At 39.4% G+C, this 20,000-nt stretch overlaps 1 protein-coding gene across 1 annotated transcript in view; it reads left to right on the top strand.

Moving 5' to 3' along the window:
- The first annotated feature begins 530 nt into the window (after positions 1–530).
- Positions 531–20,000, top strand: part of LOC121374892 (sodium- and chloride-dependent glycine transporter 2-like) — an 82,046-nt gene continuing 62,576 nt past the window's right edge. Inside the window, exon 1 of the mRNA XM_041502015.1 lies at positions 531–668. Within this exon, the coding sequence (XP_041357949.1) occupies positions 654–668 (15 nt within the window). The 5' untranslated portion in view covers positions 531–653. The remainder of the gene's footprint in view (positions 669–20,000) is intronic.

Below are 20,000 nucleotides of genomic sequence, written 5' to 3'. Positions count from 1 at the left end.
GCCCCTGGTCAATGGGGTGGGGTGGAATCAAGTGGGTCCAGTCTCATGGGGGAGACAGGAGGGGGTGATCTTTAGACCAGTCACACCTCAAAACGAGAACCCTAACATTGAACTACACACCGCCCCTGGCCTACGGGTGGGGTGGAATCAATTGGGTCCAGTCTCATGGGGGAGACAGGAGGGGGTGATCTTTAGACCAATCACACCTCAAAACGAGAACCCTAACATTGAACTTCACACCGCCTCTGGCCAACGGGGTGGGGCGGAATCTAACCGGGTCTGTTATCATGAGGGAGCTGGGGATGGGGGTGGTGGTGATCTTTTGACGGATCGCATGTGAAGTGAGCCTTATAACACGATTGTATATCCCGCTCCACTAGGTAGAGAAAGCAATACAGCCTTAACGCAGTAGGCCATTGTTACCGCGTTCCACTTGTCATACCTTTAAATAATGCTCGTATTTTACCTGTTCGCCGGGTCTTCGCTGGGAATAAATATTTGAATATTGAGGTCACGTGACGTCGATTTAGCTTATATACATGGGACATTGATACAAGTTTTGACAGGTGAATAGTTGGATGTACGTTCCCAAAGCGTAAGATACTGGGGACATTTTGGCGTCTTGTATTTAAGCAAGTTTAAGAAAACCAACCATGGGAGAAGTTGAGGTAAGTTATGACTTAGTTTTTAAAGTTATTAATGATATTTGTTTTAAATGTTAATATTTCTAGCACTCTTTTTGATGTTGCTGCTGTTATTGCAGCTGCTGCTGTTGATACTACTGCAACTATTATCATTGTTATTGTTATTATTGTTGTTTTTGTTTTGTTTTGTTATCATCATTATAATAATAATACTAATAATAATAATAATAATAATAATAATAATAATTATTATTATTATTATTATTATTGTTGTTGTTGTTGTTGTTGTTGTTGTTGTTGTTGTTGTTTTTATTTTTTATTATTATTATTATTACTATTATCATTATCATTATCTTGGTTATTTAGACACCAGTAAATCAGTATAGGCAATGTAAACTACAGACAGATAAATGGGTCAAACGATTTAAGAGATTATGCACGTCCAAAAACAGTTATCAAGTTGTAACGAAATACTCTGACAGTGGCACCCCTTTTCTCGCCAGTGGGCCACTCCTATTAGCATAAGTATGTTAAATGCTCTACTCGTGTTGCAGGCGCGTGTGGTGGTGGAGTGTTAGGGGGTCGAACCCCCTTCTCTCCAATCATTGTTCTTCATATTAGTTAACATAGCCTGTGAGAAAAGAGAAAATCTGAAAACAGTTTATTAATCATTGCAAATAGAGATCGAAGAAAATTGAATATTAATTTGCATATGACTAAGTTATGCACAAGTAGTCGGTGTAAAGCTATTGCTCTATTTGTAACTAATACAGCTTAACTATTCTTAACAACATCTGAACTGAGACGGTTCGTTCAGTTTGGTAATGGTGGTGGCGGCGAATCTTCGCCATTGGTTAAACTTGGGTGTGGTTTAAAAGTTTTAGGCGATTGTAAAGATTTGACAGCTATGATCAATGATTAGAAAAGTTGTCATATGCGTCACCTGAACAGAGTAACATTGCTTCGTTTAATTGTTTGCGCATAAATGGTATCACAACCAAGATCTTATATGTTTCTTTCTTGAATTCACAATATCTGGGAGTTTTCAAAGCTAACGGAGACCACCTCACTAATTTGGGTTATGTGCTTCTTGTAGGGGTCAAACTCGAAATCTCAAAGTCATGTAGTAAATACTAAATACTAAATCTTATAAGAAACAATTTCGTGCTGGGGTTGCTTGCTTTTCGTTTTGAAGGTCAACATATCAAAAGCTAAGCCTAAGATTTACAACATTTATATTGTCATATTTTTTTTGGTGATATTTCGAATTTTATTATTTTTTAAGGTTATTTTCCTTGTTTTTTTTACAATAACAACAACAATGACAACAAAAAAAAGACCCAACCCCCCAAAAAAGCGTGATTGTTGTGGTGTATTTCTCGTCTAAACTATCGGAGCACAACTCCGTTTGACGAGATCTAGACGCCTCAGACATGATGAACCGTTCTGACAAGATTTGTTTGGAGGTGAACATTCCCACGTAGGGTTGGCGTTCTCTTTCTATGTAATTTACATGACAAGGCATCTGCAGACGGACAGTCCACACTTCCCGCGGTGACCTGCTTCGTGTTTGCTCAGCAAACAGGACGAGTCGAACGAGCTGGCTACAACACGCACAGCAAAACAATACATGACCTTCACCTTCAGGTGTCTGTCAGGCTTGTGTCATTTCATTTATTCTTATGTTAGTACTTATATCCAATCAGGTTGTCCTGGGCACAGCTATCTCAGTTGTATGTCCAGGACAGTGGGTTAATTGTTAATGGTTAGTGACTTTACACATGACCATGGTTGTATGTCCAGGACAGTGGGTTAATGGTTAATGGTTAGTGACTTTACACATGACCATGGTTGTATGTCCAGGACAGTGGGTTAATTGTTAATGGTTAGTGACTTTACACATGACCATGGTTGTATGTCCAGGACAGTGGGTTAATGGTTGTTGATGGTTAGTGACTTTACACATGACCATGGTTGTATGTCCAGGACAGTGGGTTAATGGTTGTTGATGGTTAGTGACTTTACACATGACCATGGTTGTATGTCCAGGACAGTGGGTTAATGGTTGTTGATGGTTAGTGACTTTACACATGACCATGGTTGTATGTCCAGGACAGTGGGTTAATGGTTGTTGATGGTTAGTGACTTTACACATGACCATGGTTGTATGTCCAGGACAGTGGGTTAATGGTTAATGGTTAGTGACTTTACACATGACCATGGTTGTATGTCCAGGACAGTGGGTTAATGGTTAATGGTTAGTGACTTTACACATGACCATGGTTGTATGTCCAGGACAGTGGGTTAATGGTTAATCGTTAGTGACTTTACACATGACCATGGTTGTATGTCCAGGACAGTGGGTTAATTGTTAATCGTTAGTGACTTTACACATGACCATGGTTGTATGTCCAGGACAGTGGGTTAATTGTTAATCGTTAGTGACTTTACACATGACCATGGTTGTATGTCCAGGACAGTGGGTTAATTGTTAATCGTTAGTGACTTTACACATGACCATGGTTGTATGTCCAGGACAGTGGGTTAATTGTTAATCGTTAGTGACTTTACACATGACCATGGTTGTATGTCCAGGACAGTGGGTTAATTGTTAATCGTTAGTGACTTTACACATGACCATGGTTGTATGTCCAGGACAGTGGGTTAATTGTTAATCGTTAGTGACTTTACACATGACCATGGTTGTAAGTCCAGGACAGTGGGTTAATTGTTAATCGTTAGTGACTTTACACATGACCATGGTTGTATGTCCAGGACAGTGGGTTAATTGTTAATCGTTAGTGACTTTACACATGACCATGGTTGTATGTCCAGGACAGTGGGTTATTGTTAATCGTTAGTGACTTTACACATGACCATGGTTGTATGTCCAGGACAGTGGGTTAATTGTTAATCGTTAGTGACTTTACACATGACCATGGTTGTATGTCCAGGACAGTGGGTTAATTGTTAATCGTTAGTGACTTTACACATGACCATGGTTGTATGTCCAGGACAGTGGGTTAATTGTTAATCGTTAGTGACTTTACACATGACCATGGTTGTATGTCCAGGACAGTGGGTTAATTGTTAATCGTTAGTGACTTTACACATGACCATGGTTGTATGTCCAGGACAGTGGGTTAATTGTTAATCGTTAGTGACTTTACACATGACCATGGTTGTATGTCCAGGACAGTGGGTTAATTGTTAATCGTTAGTGACTTTACACATGACCATGGTTGTATGTCCAGGACAGTGGGTTAATTGTTAATCGTTAGTGACTTTACACATGACCATGGTTGTATGTCCAGGACAGTGGGTTAATTGTTAATCGTTAGTGACTTTATACATGACCATGGTTGTATGTCCAGGACAGTGGGTTAATTGTTAATCGTTAGTGACTTTACACATGACCATGGTTGTATGTCCAGGACAGTGGGTTAATTGTTAATCGTTAGTGACTTTATACATGACCATGGTTGTATGTCCAGGACAGTGGGTTAATTGTTAATCGTTAGTGACTTTACACATGACCATGGTTGTATGTCCAGGACAGTGGGTTAATTGTTAATCGTTAGTGACTTTACACATGACCATGGTTGTATGTCCAGGACAGTGGGTTAATTGTTAATCGTTAGTGACTTTACACATGACCATGGTTGTATGTCCAGGACAGTGGGTTAATTGTTAATCGTTAGTGACTTTACACATGACCATGGTTGTATGTCCAGGACAGTGGGTTAATTGTTAATCGTTAGTGACTTTATACATGACCATGGTTGTATGTCCAGGACAGTGGGTTAATTGTTAATCGTTAGTGACTTTACACATGACCATGGTTGTATGTCCAGGACAGTGGGTTAATTGTTAATCGTTAGTGACTTTACACATGACCATGGTTGTATGTCCAGGACAGTGGGTTAATTGTTAATCGTTAGTGACTTTATACATGACCATGGTTGTATGTCCAGGACAGTGGGTTAAGTGTTAACGGTTAGTGCCCATACACCTATCCACTGAGTCGTTAATCTCACTGTGGGTGGAAGCCGGTACCAGAATGCGAACCTGTAGCTAAAAGCCTTAAGTCCGATGGCTTAACCACTGAGGCCAGTGGCAGTTGTTTCGCCGCTGTTACTTTTGTATGTTTTGTATCACTGCTGGATAATTTCATATTCTTCTTTTCATTCAGTATTTTTGTTGAGTGCGTCGTTAAATAAAACATTTCTTTCTTTCTTTCAGTATTTTTTGTCAAATACAATTGATATTGGTTCCTGTCGATGTAATATTTTACAGACTGTTATGATGCTATCATCCTTGCCTCTTTAGGCATGTTCTTTCCCATCGGTGGGTCCATTGGGCTATTTATCATTGCAGCCAATGCACCACGACTGGTATATCAAATGGCGTGGTAGGTGCCATCCTGGTGCATATAAAATCTAGATTGTGGATAATAATTCAATGTCGTTAAACAAAAACAAACTTGAGACTTGAGACTTTAGATTTAACTGGTAAAACCTGCTTGTTAATATTTCGTTACGACTTTCATTCGTCTGTCAATTCGTTCCAGCCAGTGCTCCACAACTGGTGTTACAAAGGCCGTGGTATGTACTATCCTGTCTGTGGATGGTGCATATAAAAGATCTCTTGTTGCTAATCGAAAAGAGTAGCCCATGAAGTGGCGACAGCGGGTTTCCTCTAAAAAAAAATGTCCTCCCTCGTCTGTCAATTTGTTCATTTATTTAACCATCCATCAATCCATCCTCCACTAGTCAAAAATTAAAAATATACATACCTGTGATATATTTACATAATTATATAATTGTTTTATTTTAAGGTAAATCATATTCATACATTTAACTTTGATTGACATACAATAGCCGATGTTTATTCATTCATTCATTCATTCATTCATTCATTCATCCATCCATCCATCCATCCATTCACCCAGCCATTCAATAGTTTCACGTGCATGGAAAATAATTTTCTTGTAGTATAAGACCCCTCCCCCACCTCCTCAGCTCCATATTAGCCATTGGATTGACGATTCCCAGACCTCGGGGCAGTTTGCCAGACCGCCCCCTCAGCGCCACTCCTTTGGATTAGTGTAATAAACTTAGTGTGCATGTAACATGATTGTACCCCTTCGACAGCTGGAAACAAAATTGATAAGGCTAGGCCTCAGTTTAAAACTAATCCGCAAAGCCACAAGTTTTTACAAACTTGAATTTCCTCCTATTTCCCACGCCTTCCGTTTGATTTTCTCCGAAGTAAACCCTTAAAACAGATATTGGCTTTCGGGGTGTTATTAAAATACAGTAGGCCAAGAAGTAAGCATGTTGAAAAATAAACATAATATATTCAGATCAGCGGACAGACGTAAATAAATGTGGGCACAGGTACAACATTTCAAAATATATACATCAGTTAAACATTGGATGTGCGACGTACTCCTGAGTTCGGGGGAGGGGGGGGGGGGGGGGGGCAAGGTAATTATCCCTGGCACAACCTCGGATCAACGCCAGAAATAACAAAATAGAGGAAGGAAACATAAGGTTTCTATAATACTGTTTCAATCATATTGTCTAAATTTGACTAAATCCTACTGCCGAAATTGCATGTAGGTTACAAGTGATAGGTTTATATGAATTTCATAACACACACACACACACATATATTAGCATGCACGCACACAGAAACCATATACGCAAATATTCAGGCATTGGTAATTTTAAAGGTTTATTAAAGATGATGGGTATATTATGTGATCTTTACCCTTCCCCTCCATTCAAAAATGTTGTAAATCTGTGTAAAAATAAAACGAACGAATTTCTGTGGCGAAAACATACACCGAAACCAACGGAAAATAAACTCAGAAAGAAGCATATAAGTAAAAGAAAGAACCAAAAACATCATTCGCAGTTAGAAAAGAACCGCATGAAAGGACAATGTTAAGCTCAATGGGAAAGCGTCCGCCAATAGTTTTACCGTTCCAACCATTGCTCCACGACTGTTATATTAATAGCTGATGATTAATTAATCAATGTGCTCCAGTGGTGTCGTTAAACAAAACAAACTGTGTTATGTCGAGAACTGAATGGATGCGGTTTTAACACAGCTCAGACAGGGTTACCAAACAACCCACGCCGCTCATATGGAATCAGTGCTGTTTTTATGCGTCCATTTTTACATTCTGCGCCCGCGCCACGCCAATAATCACCCTCGTAGAAATGTGGGGGGTTTTGTGGGGGGGGGGGTTTGTTTAGAGGGGGTGGGTAGATGTTTATTACCCCAGATTACTGGCAATGTCAAGGTAGCCACGTAGAAAATGGGGTTAAGCTCATCTGAAAGAGTAGCCAGTGTAATGATAGCACAGTTCCTTCTTCACTGTAACGTCTTTTCTGAAATGCAGCGTCGCCAGTTTAGGGCTGCGTGCGTGATCGTAGTCGGTTAGGAGAACACAGACGTGTCCTGCCATGTCTATCACAACCACGCACGCTGCTGACATGCATCCACTTGGTTAGCCCGAGTACTCTGACTGTAAGAGAGCTAGACGGACATTTGGACATAAATACGCTCTCATTACAGTCAGAGACCAACCTATGTATATTTTTGGCAATTCCTGACTACCAAACGGTAGGCAAAGATTCCCGCTCTAATACCACAACAATCCTATGTTTGACGTCAAATACCTTTACATCGATCATTTTCGAGTTAACTGATACAAAAAAATCCACATATTAATCACTAATACACATACTACAGAAAGAAATCCGACAGCACCCACATTCAGCTATGCTTCGTGACACTCCGTCGCCATAATTACAAAGCTCGGCGATCTATTTCGAGACGTAGATCACGTGAACGCACACTGGGCGATTCTGCCTTGTGCAGCAGTTACAGGGGCCGTCTCATACCAAGCGACGTTACAACATGGATTAGTTTCTTTTTGTGTTTCTGCGATGGAATGTGCATGCTGTAAAGAACGTTTCGAGGATAAAAGTTGACGGCTGCGTAGAACAGGAATTTGTACACGGCATTAGCCAAATCTTCCATGTTGTAATGCCGTGTACAAATTCCTGTTCTACGCAGCCGTCAACTTTTATCCTCAAAACGTTCTTTACAGCATGCACATTCCATCGCAGAAACACAAAAAGAAACTAATCCATGTTATAACGTCGCTTGGTATGAGACGGCCCCTGTAACTGCTGCACAAGGCGGAATCGCCCAGTGGCGATCACGTGATCTACGTCTCGAAATAGATCGCCGAGCTTTGTAATTGTTGCGACGGAGTGTCACGAAGCGTAGCTGAATGTGGGTGCTGTCGGGTTTCTTTCTGTAGTATGTGTATTAGTGATTAATATTGTGGATTTTTTTGTATCAGTTAACTCGAAAATGATCGATGTAAAGGTATTTGACGTCAAACATAGGATTGTTGTGGTATTAGAGCGGGAATCTTTGCCTACCGTTTGGTAGTCAGGAATTGCCAAAAATATACATAGGTTGGTCTCTGACTGTAATGAGAGCGTATTTATGTCCAAATGTCCGTCTAGCTCTCTTACATTCAGAGTACTCGGGCTACCACTTGGTTAACTCCCGAGAAGAAAGAAACACATGACAAAGAAAACGTTGAGGGGCCGCGACAGTCCTCCCGCACCAGGCTAATCCACCTGTTATATATACAGTATATCTCGATAGATATTCTGCGCTTATTTTTATTTTGTCCTTTTCTTATTATTATTATTATTATTATAGAAAGCTGTTTTCCGTGACTCGGGTGTATGCACTAACAAACGCAAGGAATGTTTTGTAAACTTTATACAAAATGTTTTAAAAAACATATGCACAAGCAGGTCGTGTGGATGTTTGTATGAAAAAATACACGGTTGAGAAACAGTATTTATATTTACTATGATCCCATTTTTGTACCACTAAAAGACAATGCCAGTTTTAACATTTCGCAGTATCGTCTCAGTATGTATTATGACGCGGTATGTATTTTGGCGCGCTATCTTTAAATAGCAATTGTGCGTCATCAAAGAAAAGCTATGACGTCAAATGCAGAAATGTTTGTTGACGGAAGTATTTTTTTATTGATAACAATAATGCAGTTTTCAATTTGCCAGTTTGCGTTAAGTATAAACAATTAAAAATGCCATGTAATTAAAAGTACTATTTTCCGTAAGTTACTTTCTTAACATACATAAAGATCCTTCTATCTCCAAATGTTCTCAATGAATTTTACTCACCTGCTGCACGAAACATTATCGTCTGCTATTACTGAAATAAACACAAAGCAATTAGACCATCTCTACGTCAATCTATTTTTATGGACGTCCGAATGAGTCCCCTATCCTTATTTTATATGCACTGCATACATTTATATTGGGTCAGGATTAAACGACGTTCAAGTGCATATTACATCTTAAAATAATATCTATTTCACATGAAATGAAATGAAATGTGTAGTGGACATTGTTTTGAATAATACTAATAATCAACAAACAAACAAAAATACTCTAGGGCTGTCAAATTTACCCCCACCCTATCAACGTACAAATAGTGACTATGTTTGCACTGGGCTATATGGTTTACATGTGACAATCTGGTTAAAATGTATTTTAATTGTATTATTTTTGACGTGTATTATTAATATGAAATTTATGGACCACCACACATCATTCACAAGTTATCTGGATTTTCCGCGTCAAAATACATACCGCATCAACAAGGTTAGAATATTACAGTATGCACATGTAAGCTAAAACTAAAACTAAAAATCTCACTAAATATTGAATTTAATGTTTATATTTCAATGATATACATACATTAGGTTATGTCTTTGTAAATAATAACAAGAAAAAAATCGTTATGTTTACACTACGCGAGATCGTTGCTTATCTGCGTCAAAACCCATACCTCGAGGATATTATATAACACTGTGCGTAAACGTAAACTCTAAGATTGGCTTCAAGTAGTGCAAATGTGCGCTCACTGATTTCACTTTTGTCAGCTCCCGTCTCAGTTTTATTTGTTCCCCCATATCAGAGTTTCATTCATTTGTCCATTTCAGAGTTTCATTCATTTGTCCATTTCAGAGTTTCATTCATTTGTCCATTTCAGAGTTTCATTCATTTGTCCATATCAGTTTCATTCATTTGTCCATTTCAGTTTCATTCATTTGTCCATTTCAGAGTTTCATTCATTTATCCATTTCAGTTTCATTCATTTGTCCATATCTGTTTCATTAATTTGTCCATTTCAGACTTTCATTCTTTTGTCCATTTCGTTCATTCATTCTTTTGTCCATTTCATTCATTTGTCCATATCTGTTTTATTCATTTGTCCATTTCAGTTTCATTAATTTGTCCATATCTGTTTCATTCATTTGTCCATTTCAGACTTTCATTTTTTTGTCCATTTCATTCATTAGTCCATATCTGTTTCATTCATTTGTCCATATCTGTTTCATTCATTTGTCCATTTCAGTTTCATTCATTTGTCCATTTCAGTTTCATTCATATCCTCTATATATTGACCTTTCTCTCACTATTAACAACTAATAATTATCACCTGCCCTAGACAGACAGCTGAGGTATATGTCCATTGCATCGTGCTTGAACCTTATTTGGATAAACTCAAAAATCAACTTGAAATGAAATTATAGTCAGTCAACTCGTAATTTTGTGTGGCTTCGTGTTACAGTGTGAATCATATACTGTTCAAACACAATAACATATCAATCTCTTTGTTTTCTGGTCTGTGATGATTAATAAATCAATGTGTTCTAGTGGTGTCGTTAAACAAAACAAACGTTAACTCTTGTCTGTGTTTTATCCTGGTTGAAATTTCAAATACTCAATTTCAATCACAATAAAACTATCAGAGTACTATATCCAGTTCCTGTTTGTTCTGTCCGGAAAATAACCACAGTATCCTTTACACATTTAATATATTTCGCAAGAAAGTTAAGATACAAACACACAATACAATTATCTGTGTATTATCTGTGTTGTTCTGCCTTGAAAATAAATACCAAATGATTCACACAGGTTAATGTATTTCGCAAGAAAACAGGGAAAAGTACAGGGAAAAGTACTTCCTGGTGAATTTGTTATTCTGTATGACTGGACTAACAAGGATACAAGTGTTTGATAAACGTCACCTGCAACAACTGAGTATTGCTTAATGCTATTTTTCCTTGAGTTTGTGGCCACACTTCATGACCTACTTAAGATTGTCATTTCCAGTACTGGTTTCACAAAGCTCCCCTTGTATAAGATATAATACATAGCCAGGAAAATATTTTCACAGTTGTGATCACATGTATTTACGACTCACTGTCAAAACATGTATTCTTATATAAAATACATCCAAAGAAATGCATAATTTAAAAACTATTAGAACTGTAATGACATCAGTTCTAAGTTCAGCCAGCGAACGTTTCGCTAACGCTCGCGAACGATTTGATTGGTTCCCGACGTGGTCAAATGGTTTACTGTGAAGCGCATAAACCAGTCTAGCGGACGTTTTTCTGTTCAGGCTGGCTGAAATTGCCCAGGTGTTAGCAAAATCTGAACATTCGTCCACAGATGTTAAACCCTTTATACACAATGAAACATGTTTATACAGCTCAACGTCTGCTAAGAACCCAACTGTATCAAGAGGTCATTTTAGTACCCACCAAAATTATCCAATCTATAGTCCTTCCCACAGGAAACGCCGTTTTTTATTATGATATTTACTACAAGTTATCTATTTCTGAGCTGATTGGTTCCTAAATTGTGGGGGTTTACTGAGCCGGTTGTTTTCTAAATTGTGTGTTAATTTTTCATCTTATGTTAAATCAAACTGAAATTATTTACAAAAACATTGTTCGTGGAATGTAAATTAACCTATAGTAAGGAGATTGGTGTCATCTCGTAGGTAGTTATGTCACATATTTGACTGGCTATACTTTGAAGTTGGCAGTCGAATAATATATTATGAGAGCTTTTCATATTAAACTACACGTGCATGCATATGCTTGAACACTTTCTCAGACCCGTAGGAACAAGGGGTGTTGGGGGCACAACGCCTAAGCTCACTTGATGGTGAAAATGTACGGGTTTTTCCAAGTCCATATAACTAAAGATAAAAGCCTAGTTTTTGCCCCCACCCCCTTGATATGTGCCCCCACCCCCTTTTTATATGTGCCCCCACCCCCTTGTTTGATATGTGCCCCCACCCCCTTATTCGATATGTGCTTCCCACCCCCTTGTTTGATATGTGCCCCACCCCTTTTTTATATGTGCCCCACCCCCTTGTTTGATATGTGCCCCACCCCCTTGTTTGATATGTGCTTCGCACCCCCTTGTTTGATATGGGCCCCACCCCTTTGTTTGATATGTGCCCCCACCTCCTTGTTTGATATGTTCCCCACCCCTTTTGTATATGTGCCCACCCCCTTGTTTGATATGTGCCCCACCCCCTTGTTTGATATGTGCTTCCCACCCCCTTGTTTGATATGGGCCCCACCCCTTTTTTTGATATGTGCCCCACCTCCTTGTTTGATATGTGCCCCACCCCTTTTTTATATGTGCTTCCCACCCCCTTGTTTGATATGTGCTTCCCACTCCCTTGTTTGATATAGGTCCCACCCCTTTGTTTGATGTGTGCCCCCACCTCCTTGTTTGATATGTGCCCCACCCCCTTGTTTGATATGTGCCCCCCACCTCCTTGTTTTATATGTGCCCTACCCCCTTGTTTGATATGTGCCCCCACCCCGGGTTTGATATGTGCCCCACCCCCTTGTCTGATATGTGCCCCACCTCCTTGTTTGATATGTGCCCCCACCACCTTGTTTGATATGTGCCCCCACCTACTTGTTTAACATGCGCCCCCACCCCGAGTTTGATATGTGTCCCCACATGCGTGTGCGCTACAACAGCTTGCCCTGAATGTGCACGTTAAACCCTATGACCTGACCTGACTCTCTCCCCCCCCCCCCCCCTCCATTAGAGAGTGTGTCTGCCACTTCAGACGAATGAATGAATGAATGAATGTTTAGCGACATCCGAGCACTAAACACTTCAGACATCGTTACTGCAGATCTGTGTTTAGTATATGAAGCAATGACCTCTTAAACTATATCATAAAATATTTACTTCCCTCTTTAACCCCCATACCACATTTCGTTTTGTAACTTGTATGAATTTAGTTATACGAGGTGAAGCCACTCTTATGAAATGCGGCTGTTACAGACAGGCTAAAACCAGTCTTAGTGACCTACTCCAAGACGGTGTTGCCGTGCAAGTGTCTTTTATTGCCACTGACGAAATCATGGTATTGACTTTGGCCCAGGATATGAACACTTCGGCATTGTCTTTATCTGTACCATATCGAAATTACCAAACCATATTCCAATGCAAACATTGTCAAACTAGTTTTAGGAGTGGCAGTCCTCCCATAGACAAAATTGAACGTATCGCCCTGGGTGGAAGTCCTCCCGTGGATTAATGTCTCTTAACAGTGATTTGTGGCAGTAGTTATGGCTGAAAAAAACTCCTTTAGATTCTGCTTTGGGCAGAGATACGTTTTTTAATCTGTTAATGATTTTGGCGTTCAAATTTATAAACAGTTAAGAACATTTTTTAAAAACAGCACCAACATTTTGATGCCGCCAACACACAAATTTCCCGAGTTAACAAAAGAAGACAAAATCGTTATGGTATCCAGTTTTATACTTGTGCGACAGTTTGGTTATCATTCCTGTTTTCACAATCACTGAGAATGCATTTGGTAACAGATTGTTCTGCTATAACATTACCTTTTAGACAAAGCTTTGCTGCACTTTTACGTATCGCTGTTTGACACCTAATAGCTGACCTGTATGTTTCATGTCGGGGGTCGTTAAAGATCCATTAATTCATTGAGAGCTACGAGGTGTTAATAAATATTTACTTTCCATACACGATGACCGTCATAATTATTATAACACTTTCTTTTTCTAGACGACTACTTGGCTAATGGCTATACACTAATCGATTCCCAACGTTCTTTAAGGTTACACTATATCAAATAGAATCCCATAGGCGACAAAGTATTAAGTGACTAAGTAAAACCTGTCATGACTCATTTTCAAGACAACGGGATGTATTTACAACACCTCTAATTTCGCACAACATTGTAGTACAAAACCTTTACAGGTGCTTTATACATGATTCACTTACAAGGGTATATTTAAGAATTGAACGTGAACATTTTTGAGTTTCATGCTAGCGCGTTAGCGCGAAGCCATTCATACTAAAGTGTGTAAAGCGGTTTTGCGTTTCATACTAGCATGAAACTCAAAAAATTTCACGTTCAGTTCTTATAATTCCAAACACATAACCATGTCATTAATGTAAAGCTCTTTCAAATAAAAAGTGAACTATATTTTCCAACTATTTACTATTTTATTAACACGAAATTCATACTCAACATTAGCGGAATCCCTATGGTGGTTCGGCTTTTTCCGTCAATAGCCGAATGAGATAATGACAATGTTACAATCATTAATACAATTCATATTAATTTTTTGCATTAAATGTCAATACCAACTAGAAACATTTTGAATTCACTATAAAAATATAACGTAAGTAATTTCAATAACTTTTAACCTGTCATAAAAATGTCTGAAGCGACCTATTTTGTATGGTATAATTTATATGTGAAGCGGTTGGTGTTGGAATATTTAACTACATTTTTTTATTACTGTCCAGATTTACCAATTACGACGTTGAAATTACAGTTATCAAATTTGTGTTGATATATTTGACATGGAGAAAGTGATTTTCAATGTTTCCGGAAATGGATGAAACAGGCATGTCGCGAGTTTCTGTGTTTACTGGCCTTGTAATTGTGGAACTGGCGACAACACAGGATGGTTTAGGCGTGTGTGTGACTTCAAGTGGTGCGAAACAAGTATTCGTGAGTGTCACAGGGATCCTATAATACCCGTAACTGAATAAAACACGATTATCCAAATATCTCTCCTAACTGTATATCTATTTGATCTCTCTGTAACAGGCAGTTATACCCGCGTGGCGCGTCTCTAGGTATGATCAGAGATACGATCTTATATAAAGTATGTATAATATAGCACGTTTAGTTCACTAGAAAACACAACAAAAACACAATACACTTTGGAATCTGTATTAACCTACGCTGACAAATGTACTGCCGCAGTAGTTAATTAACAACAACAAATAATACCAACCCAGAACTGATCACTTTTTACACAGTTTACACAATATTCTAATCACTTCACCGTGACACAACACCCACACGTGTGATAATTGAGAAACGCTTCCAGGGGAACTTAATTAATAAAGGAATTACAACTCTATTCCTAACTGGTTAATTTTTAATTAACCCTTAACTACTCATTCAGTAACCTTGTAATACAGACTTAATACTGGTACCTATCACAATAAAGACAATAATCTACCGTTTACCTAGGTCCTCTAGGATGACTGGTTAAGCTTTAATAATTTTTAGAACAATGAATCCTACAGTTTACTTCGTCAGATTACCGAAAACACTGTCTAAATAATATTGGTATAATACAGTATTAAAATATTTAAAGTCACATCAATCACATCACGGTTATACAACAGAGCAGAAATAAAATATTTACCAGTCCGGACGGACAACGTTCCCTGGGAGCCTTCCTATGTTTCTCCCTCATATCTCTAAAACCCTAGCTATTTATTATAAAGATCCGAATATCGCCTGGGGGTACATCGCGGTACCGAATACCTACAAGTCATATTTCCACAGCGACCAAGACGGCAATTTTCTCTTAGATGACCAGACTGGTCGTCGCCTAGTTCGCAAGCAATACCCCGATCGTACCGAACTAGCGGAGGTATTACGTAACTACTGGCCACATGGCCTCCGCACCTGGTCTGGGTGTGTATTAGGCACAGCTCGACCACCGTCGCGCAGAGGTATTACGTAACAAAGTGCCCACTTGGGCTTAAGTGCATATTGGGACTGCACACGGCCCTCTAAAACAATTAATATCGCCACAGGCGAAAAGAAATAAGAGCCTGTTCCGTCACACACCCCCACCTCAAAAAGGATATTTCCTCTACTCTAGGAATAGGGAAATATACTACATTAAAACAAAAAGTGCGTTAACCGACGCATCCGGGCATTTATAACACATAGTAATAAGGTGACTACCAGTAATCACACTGAGTCTCTGAGTCCCTGGTATACAAATAAAATATATAAAAACAAAACAGAAATCAAGAATGTCAACACATTATCATAACGTTCAACTTCGGGACAGGGCATCAGCGATTACATTGGATGTGCCCTTGATATGTCCAATGGTAATTGGGAATTCCTGCAGAAGAAGACTCCATCTCAAAACTCTCTGGCTGGTGGCTTTCATTCTGTGAATGAAAGTGAGTGGATTATGGTCCGTAAAGATAACCACTTGATGCACTGCCGATTTCACGTAGATCTGAAAATGCTTCAGAGCTTGTACCATGGCCAAAGCTTCCTTCTCTATAGTGGAATAGTTCACCTGGTGTTTGTCAAACTTTTTGGAGAAGAAACTTACAGGATGTTCCAGTCCATTTTCGTCTTCTTGGAACAGCACAGCTCCAGCTCCCACGTCACTGGCATCCACAGCCAGCTTGAAGGGCATTCGGTAGTCTGGTGCTGCCATCACGGGAGACGAGGAGAGCATCTGCTTAGGACGGTTGAATGACTTCTCGCATTCATCTGACCACTGGAACTTCGTTTCCTTCTTTTTCAGAGTCGCACGTTTTCCAGGTTTTCTCCGATAGGCATGCTGTCAAATCGGGGTAGCGTTGGGTTCCAAGCGCACATCCTGGCTTAAGGTGTTGGTAACCGTTGGAAGGTCCTGACAAATGGAAACATTGTCTTGTATCAATGTAGTCAACTTTGCTCGCTGGGGGCTCAAGTCTGCTAGAATCTGGCGGTTGGTTAATTTGATCTCTGCAGTCTTGACGTCATCACAGGAAATTGAGTGACTCTCAATTTGGACCGGTAACTCTGGAACTATCTGTCAAAATAACTTTTTAGCAAATTGATGTGACAATACCTACTTTTCTTAACCCTATCAGGAGTGTTTATCACATACCCTGTCTCATTAACCCGTTTGTGCACAACATAGGGACCGAAATACCTGTTCTGCAATGAACCCCGTTTAATGGGAAGGTACAGCAGCACTTTATCCCCTGGTTTAAATTCCCGACTCCTAGGCTTCCTATCAAACACTGATTTTATTTTGCTCTGAGCATGGCTCAGTTGCTTCCTAGCCTTCCTATCTCTAACTCTCTTATTCATTAATACTCCCTTGTCCTCAGTTAACAATGTAGTGCGAGCTGCCAACAAATTTGGATCAGCCCCCTGCTCTAGAATTAACTCTCGTCTAATACAAGGTAAGGCCCCTCTATCAAACACAACTGGTTCCTTTCCCCTCTGCGGGAGATCAACAGGTTCCACCATATTTATTTCCTCAGTTGACTTATCTACCATTTTACTGATAACCTCATCCACTCCAATTTCATGGCTCACACACGTATCAGACAAATCACAAATATCCTCTGGGTCTCGTGTTACCCTTCTGGCCATAGCCCTAGTCTTTATACACGCAGGATATCTAATCTCATCAACCTCACTCTCTTCTATTGGTAAAGGGCTGTCTTTAATTAACAATTGGTCACATTTCGGCTGACAACACTGACTAGTCAAAATCATTACCAAACAAAACTCTATGTTTTCAACAGGCAAGTCCTTTACACCACACCATAATGAACGTGGTCCCGTACAAAACTTCGAACACAAGGAAAACGTTAGGTAAACCGGGAACAACCATTTATTTTCTCCAGTAAAAACCGAGGTTAAAGGACAAAATACGTCCTGTATCTGAATTCTCAATACCAGCTAAACACTCCGGACGTGATCAGTGACTGACTACACCCGGTATCTCGATAGATTTGATATTGCCTTAGGACTCAGGTTCTTGTTTCACATCACAAACCATACCAGTGGACACATACGGGTTTACTTTCTCTGCCATGGGACTAACCATTAACTCTCTCGCTAACGGAGCTGACCTCACTAAACCGACCACTTGCGCATTATCGCGTTTCCTTTTAAAACAGTCCCCTACAAGGTGGTTATCCTTTTTACAGTAACTGCAATGTGGACGAAATGTTGGTGCATTGGCTGATAATGCAGGCTTATCCTTACTTTGCCCACCAGGTGCATTCCTTGCCTGACTAGTATTAACACGTAATCATCTGCCACTATGCCTGCCTCCTCTATCTTTTTGACATCACGATCCTCTAAATGAATACGTAAGCTAACTGGTAATCCATTTTTAATGTCCTGTAAGATCAACAACTCCCGTAACTCGGTATATGACTCTACCTGATGAGAAACCCATTTATCAAACATCCCTGCCTTCTTAGCCACAAACTCACTATAAGACTGACCCTGCGTTTTTCTCAACTCGCTATACCGTAACCGATAATCCTCAGGTCGTAATTCATAAGCCCTCAACACACTGCAGCCTTAATAGGTCGTACTGACTTGCTCGCTCATCACTCATTGAATTATAAGCTACGCTAGCCTTCCCCTTTAAACTTAGACACGGGCGTAACAATGTCCACTTAGACTGCGGCCAATTTAGCTGCTTGGCGGCCGTTTCAAAAAGTTGGAAGAACATATCTACCTCCTGGTCGTCAATACAGGCCACTTGATCTATAAGCATCCGAACATGGTAAACCCATTTCCGGCTTCCCGTCTAACGTCTTCAGTATTCAACTTTAACTCAGGTTCCACCTTTAATTTGCTAACTGGAAAGTCTCTATCTCTCATCTCTATCGTCTCTATCCCTCTCTTCTCTTTCCTCTCTCTCCTCTCTCTCTCTCTCTCTCTCTCTCTCTCTCTCTCTCTCTCTCTCCTCTCGAGAGAGAGAGTCTCTAGAGCGAGATCGGGATCCTCTATAGAAAGCGAGTCGAGAGAGAGATCTTCGATCATCTCTCTCTCTTCTCTCTCTATCTCTCAGTCTCTCTCTCCCTCTTTTCTTCTTTTCTCTCTCTCTCTCTCTCTCTTCTCCTCTATATCGCTCTCTCTCTCCGCTTCTCTCTCTCTCTCTCGCTCTCTCTATCTAATGCACGTTCTTCTCTTTCGTACATCAAGTCTTTTAAAAAGCTAATTGTTGTTCCACACTTAAATCATTTATCTCTATCTCTGGAAACAATCTCACTGTCTTCCATAACAGGGACTATCACCAAAAACATTCCTGTATAATAAATGGTCGTTATATCACCTAAGGTTTTAGCTGATGTTAAAATCAATTTCTCGCTCACCCGCGATTTTCAACCTAATTCGGCCTTACGTGCTCGATAATCTCCACTATCCTGAGCGTTAGGCCTATCCATCAAATTCTTATCCATGTTTAGATATGACGCACTTATTATTAATTAATTTTCTAGTGAACAACGTTGCTACTTCTAGTTAATTTGTTTGTAAAATAATTTATAAAAGCCCCCATTTACAAACAATACCTTTTTTAAATATGCATGTTCGTTTTTCAGATCCCGGACGAGCGCCCCCAATTTTCACTCCTGTCAACGGGGATCCTATAAACCCCGTAACTGAATAAAACACGATTATCCAAATATACTCTCCTCTATAAAAAAAAAAACTGTATATCTATTAGATCTCTCTGTAAAGGGCAGTTATACCCGCGTGGCTCGTCTCTATGTATGACAGAGATACGATCTTATATAAAGTATAGTATAATATAGCACGTTTAGTTCAATAGAAAAACACAACAAAAAACACAATACACCTTTAGAATCTGTATTAACCTACGCTGACAAATGTACTGCCGCAGTAGTTAATTAACAACAACAAATAAGAACAACCTCAGAACTGATCACTTTTTACACAGTTTACACAATATTCTAAATCACTTCACCGTGACACAACACCCACACGTTTGATAATTGAGAAAAACGCTTCCAGGGGAACTTAATTAATAAAGGAATTACCAATTTATTCCTAATACTGGTTAATTTTTAATTAACGCCTAACTACTCATCAGTAACCTTGTAATACAGACTTAATACTGGTACCTATCACAATAAAAGACAATATTACCGTTTACCTAGGTCCTCTAGGATGAATGGTTAAGCTTTCAATAATTTTTAGAACAAATGAATCCTACACGTTTCACTTCGTCAGGTACCGAAAACACTGTCTAAATAATATTGGTATCTACAGATATTAAACTATTTAAAGTCACATCAAAACTCAACATCAAGGTTATATACAAAGGAG

This window comes from Gigantopelta aegis, chromosome 6 (genome assembly GCF_016097555.1).
Source record: "Gigantopelta aegis isolate Gae_Host chromosome 6, Gae_host_genome, whole genome shotgun sequence".
In the NCBI taxonomy this organism is placed as follows: Eukaryota; Metazoa; Mollusca; class Gastropoda; order Neomphalida; family Peltospiridae; genus Gigantopelta; species Gigantopelta aegis.
This window is presented reverse-complemented; position numbering and strand designations above follow the sequence as displayed.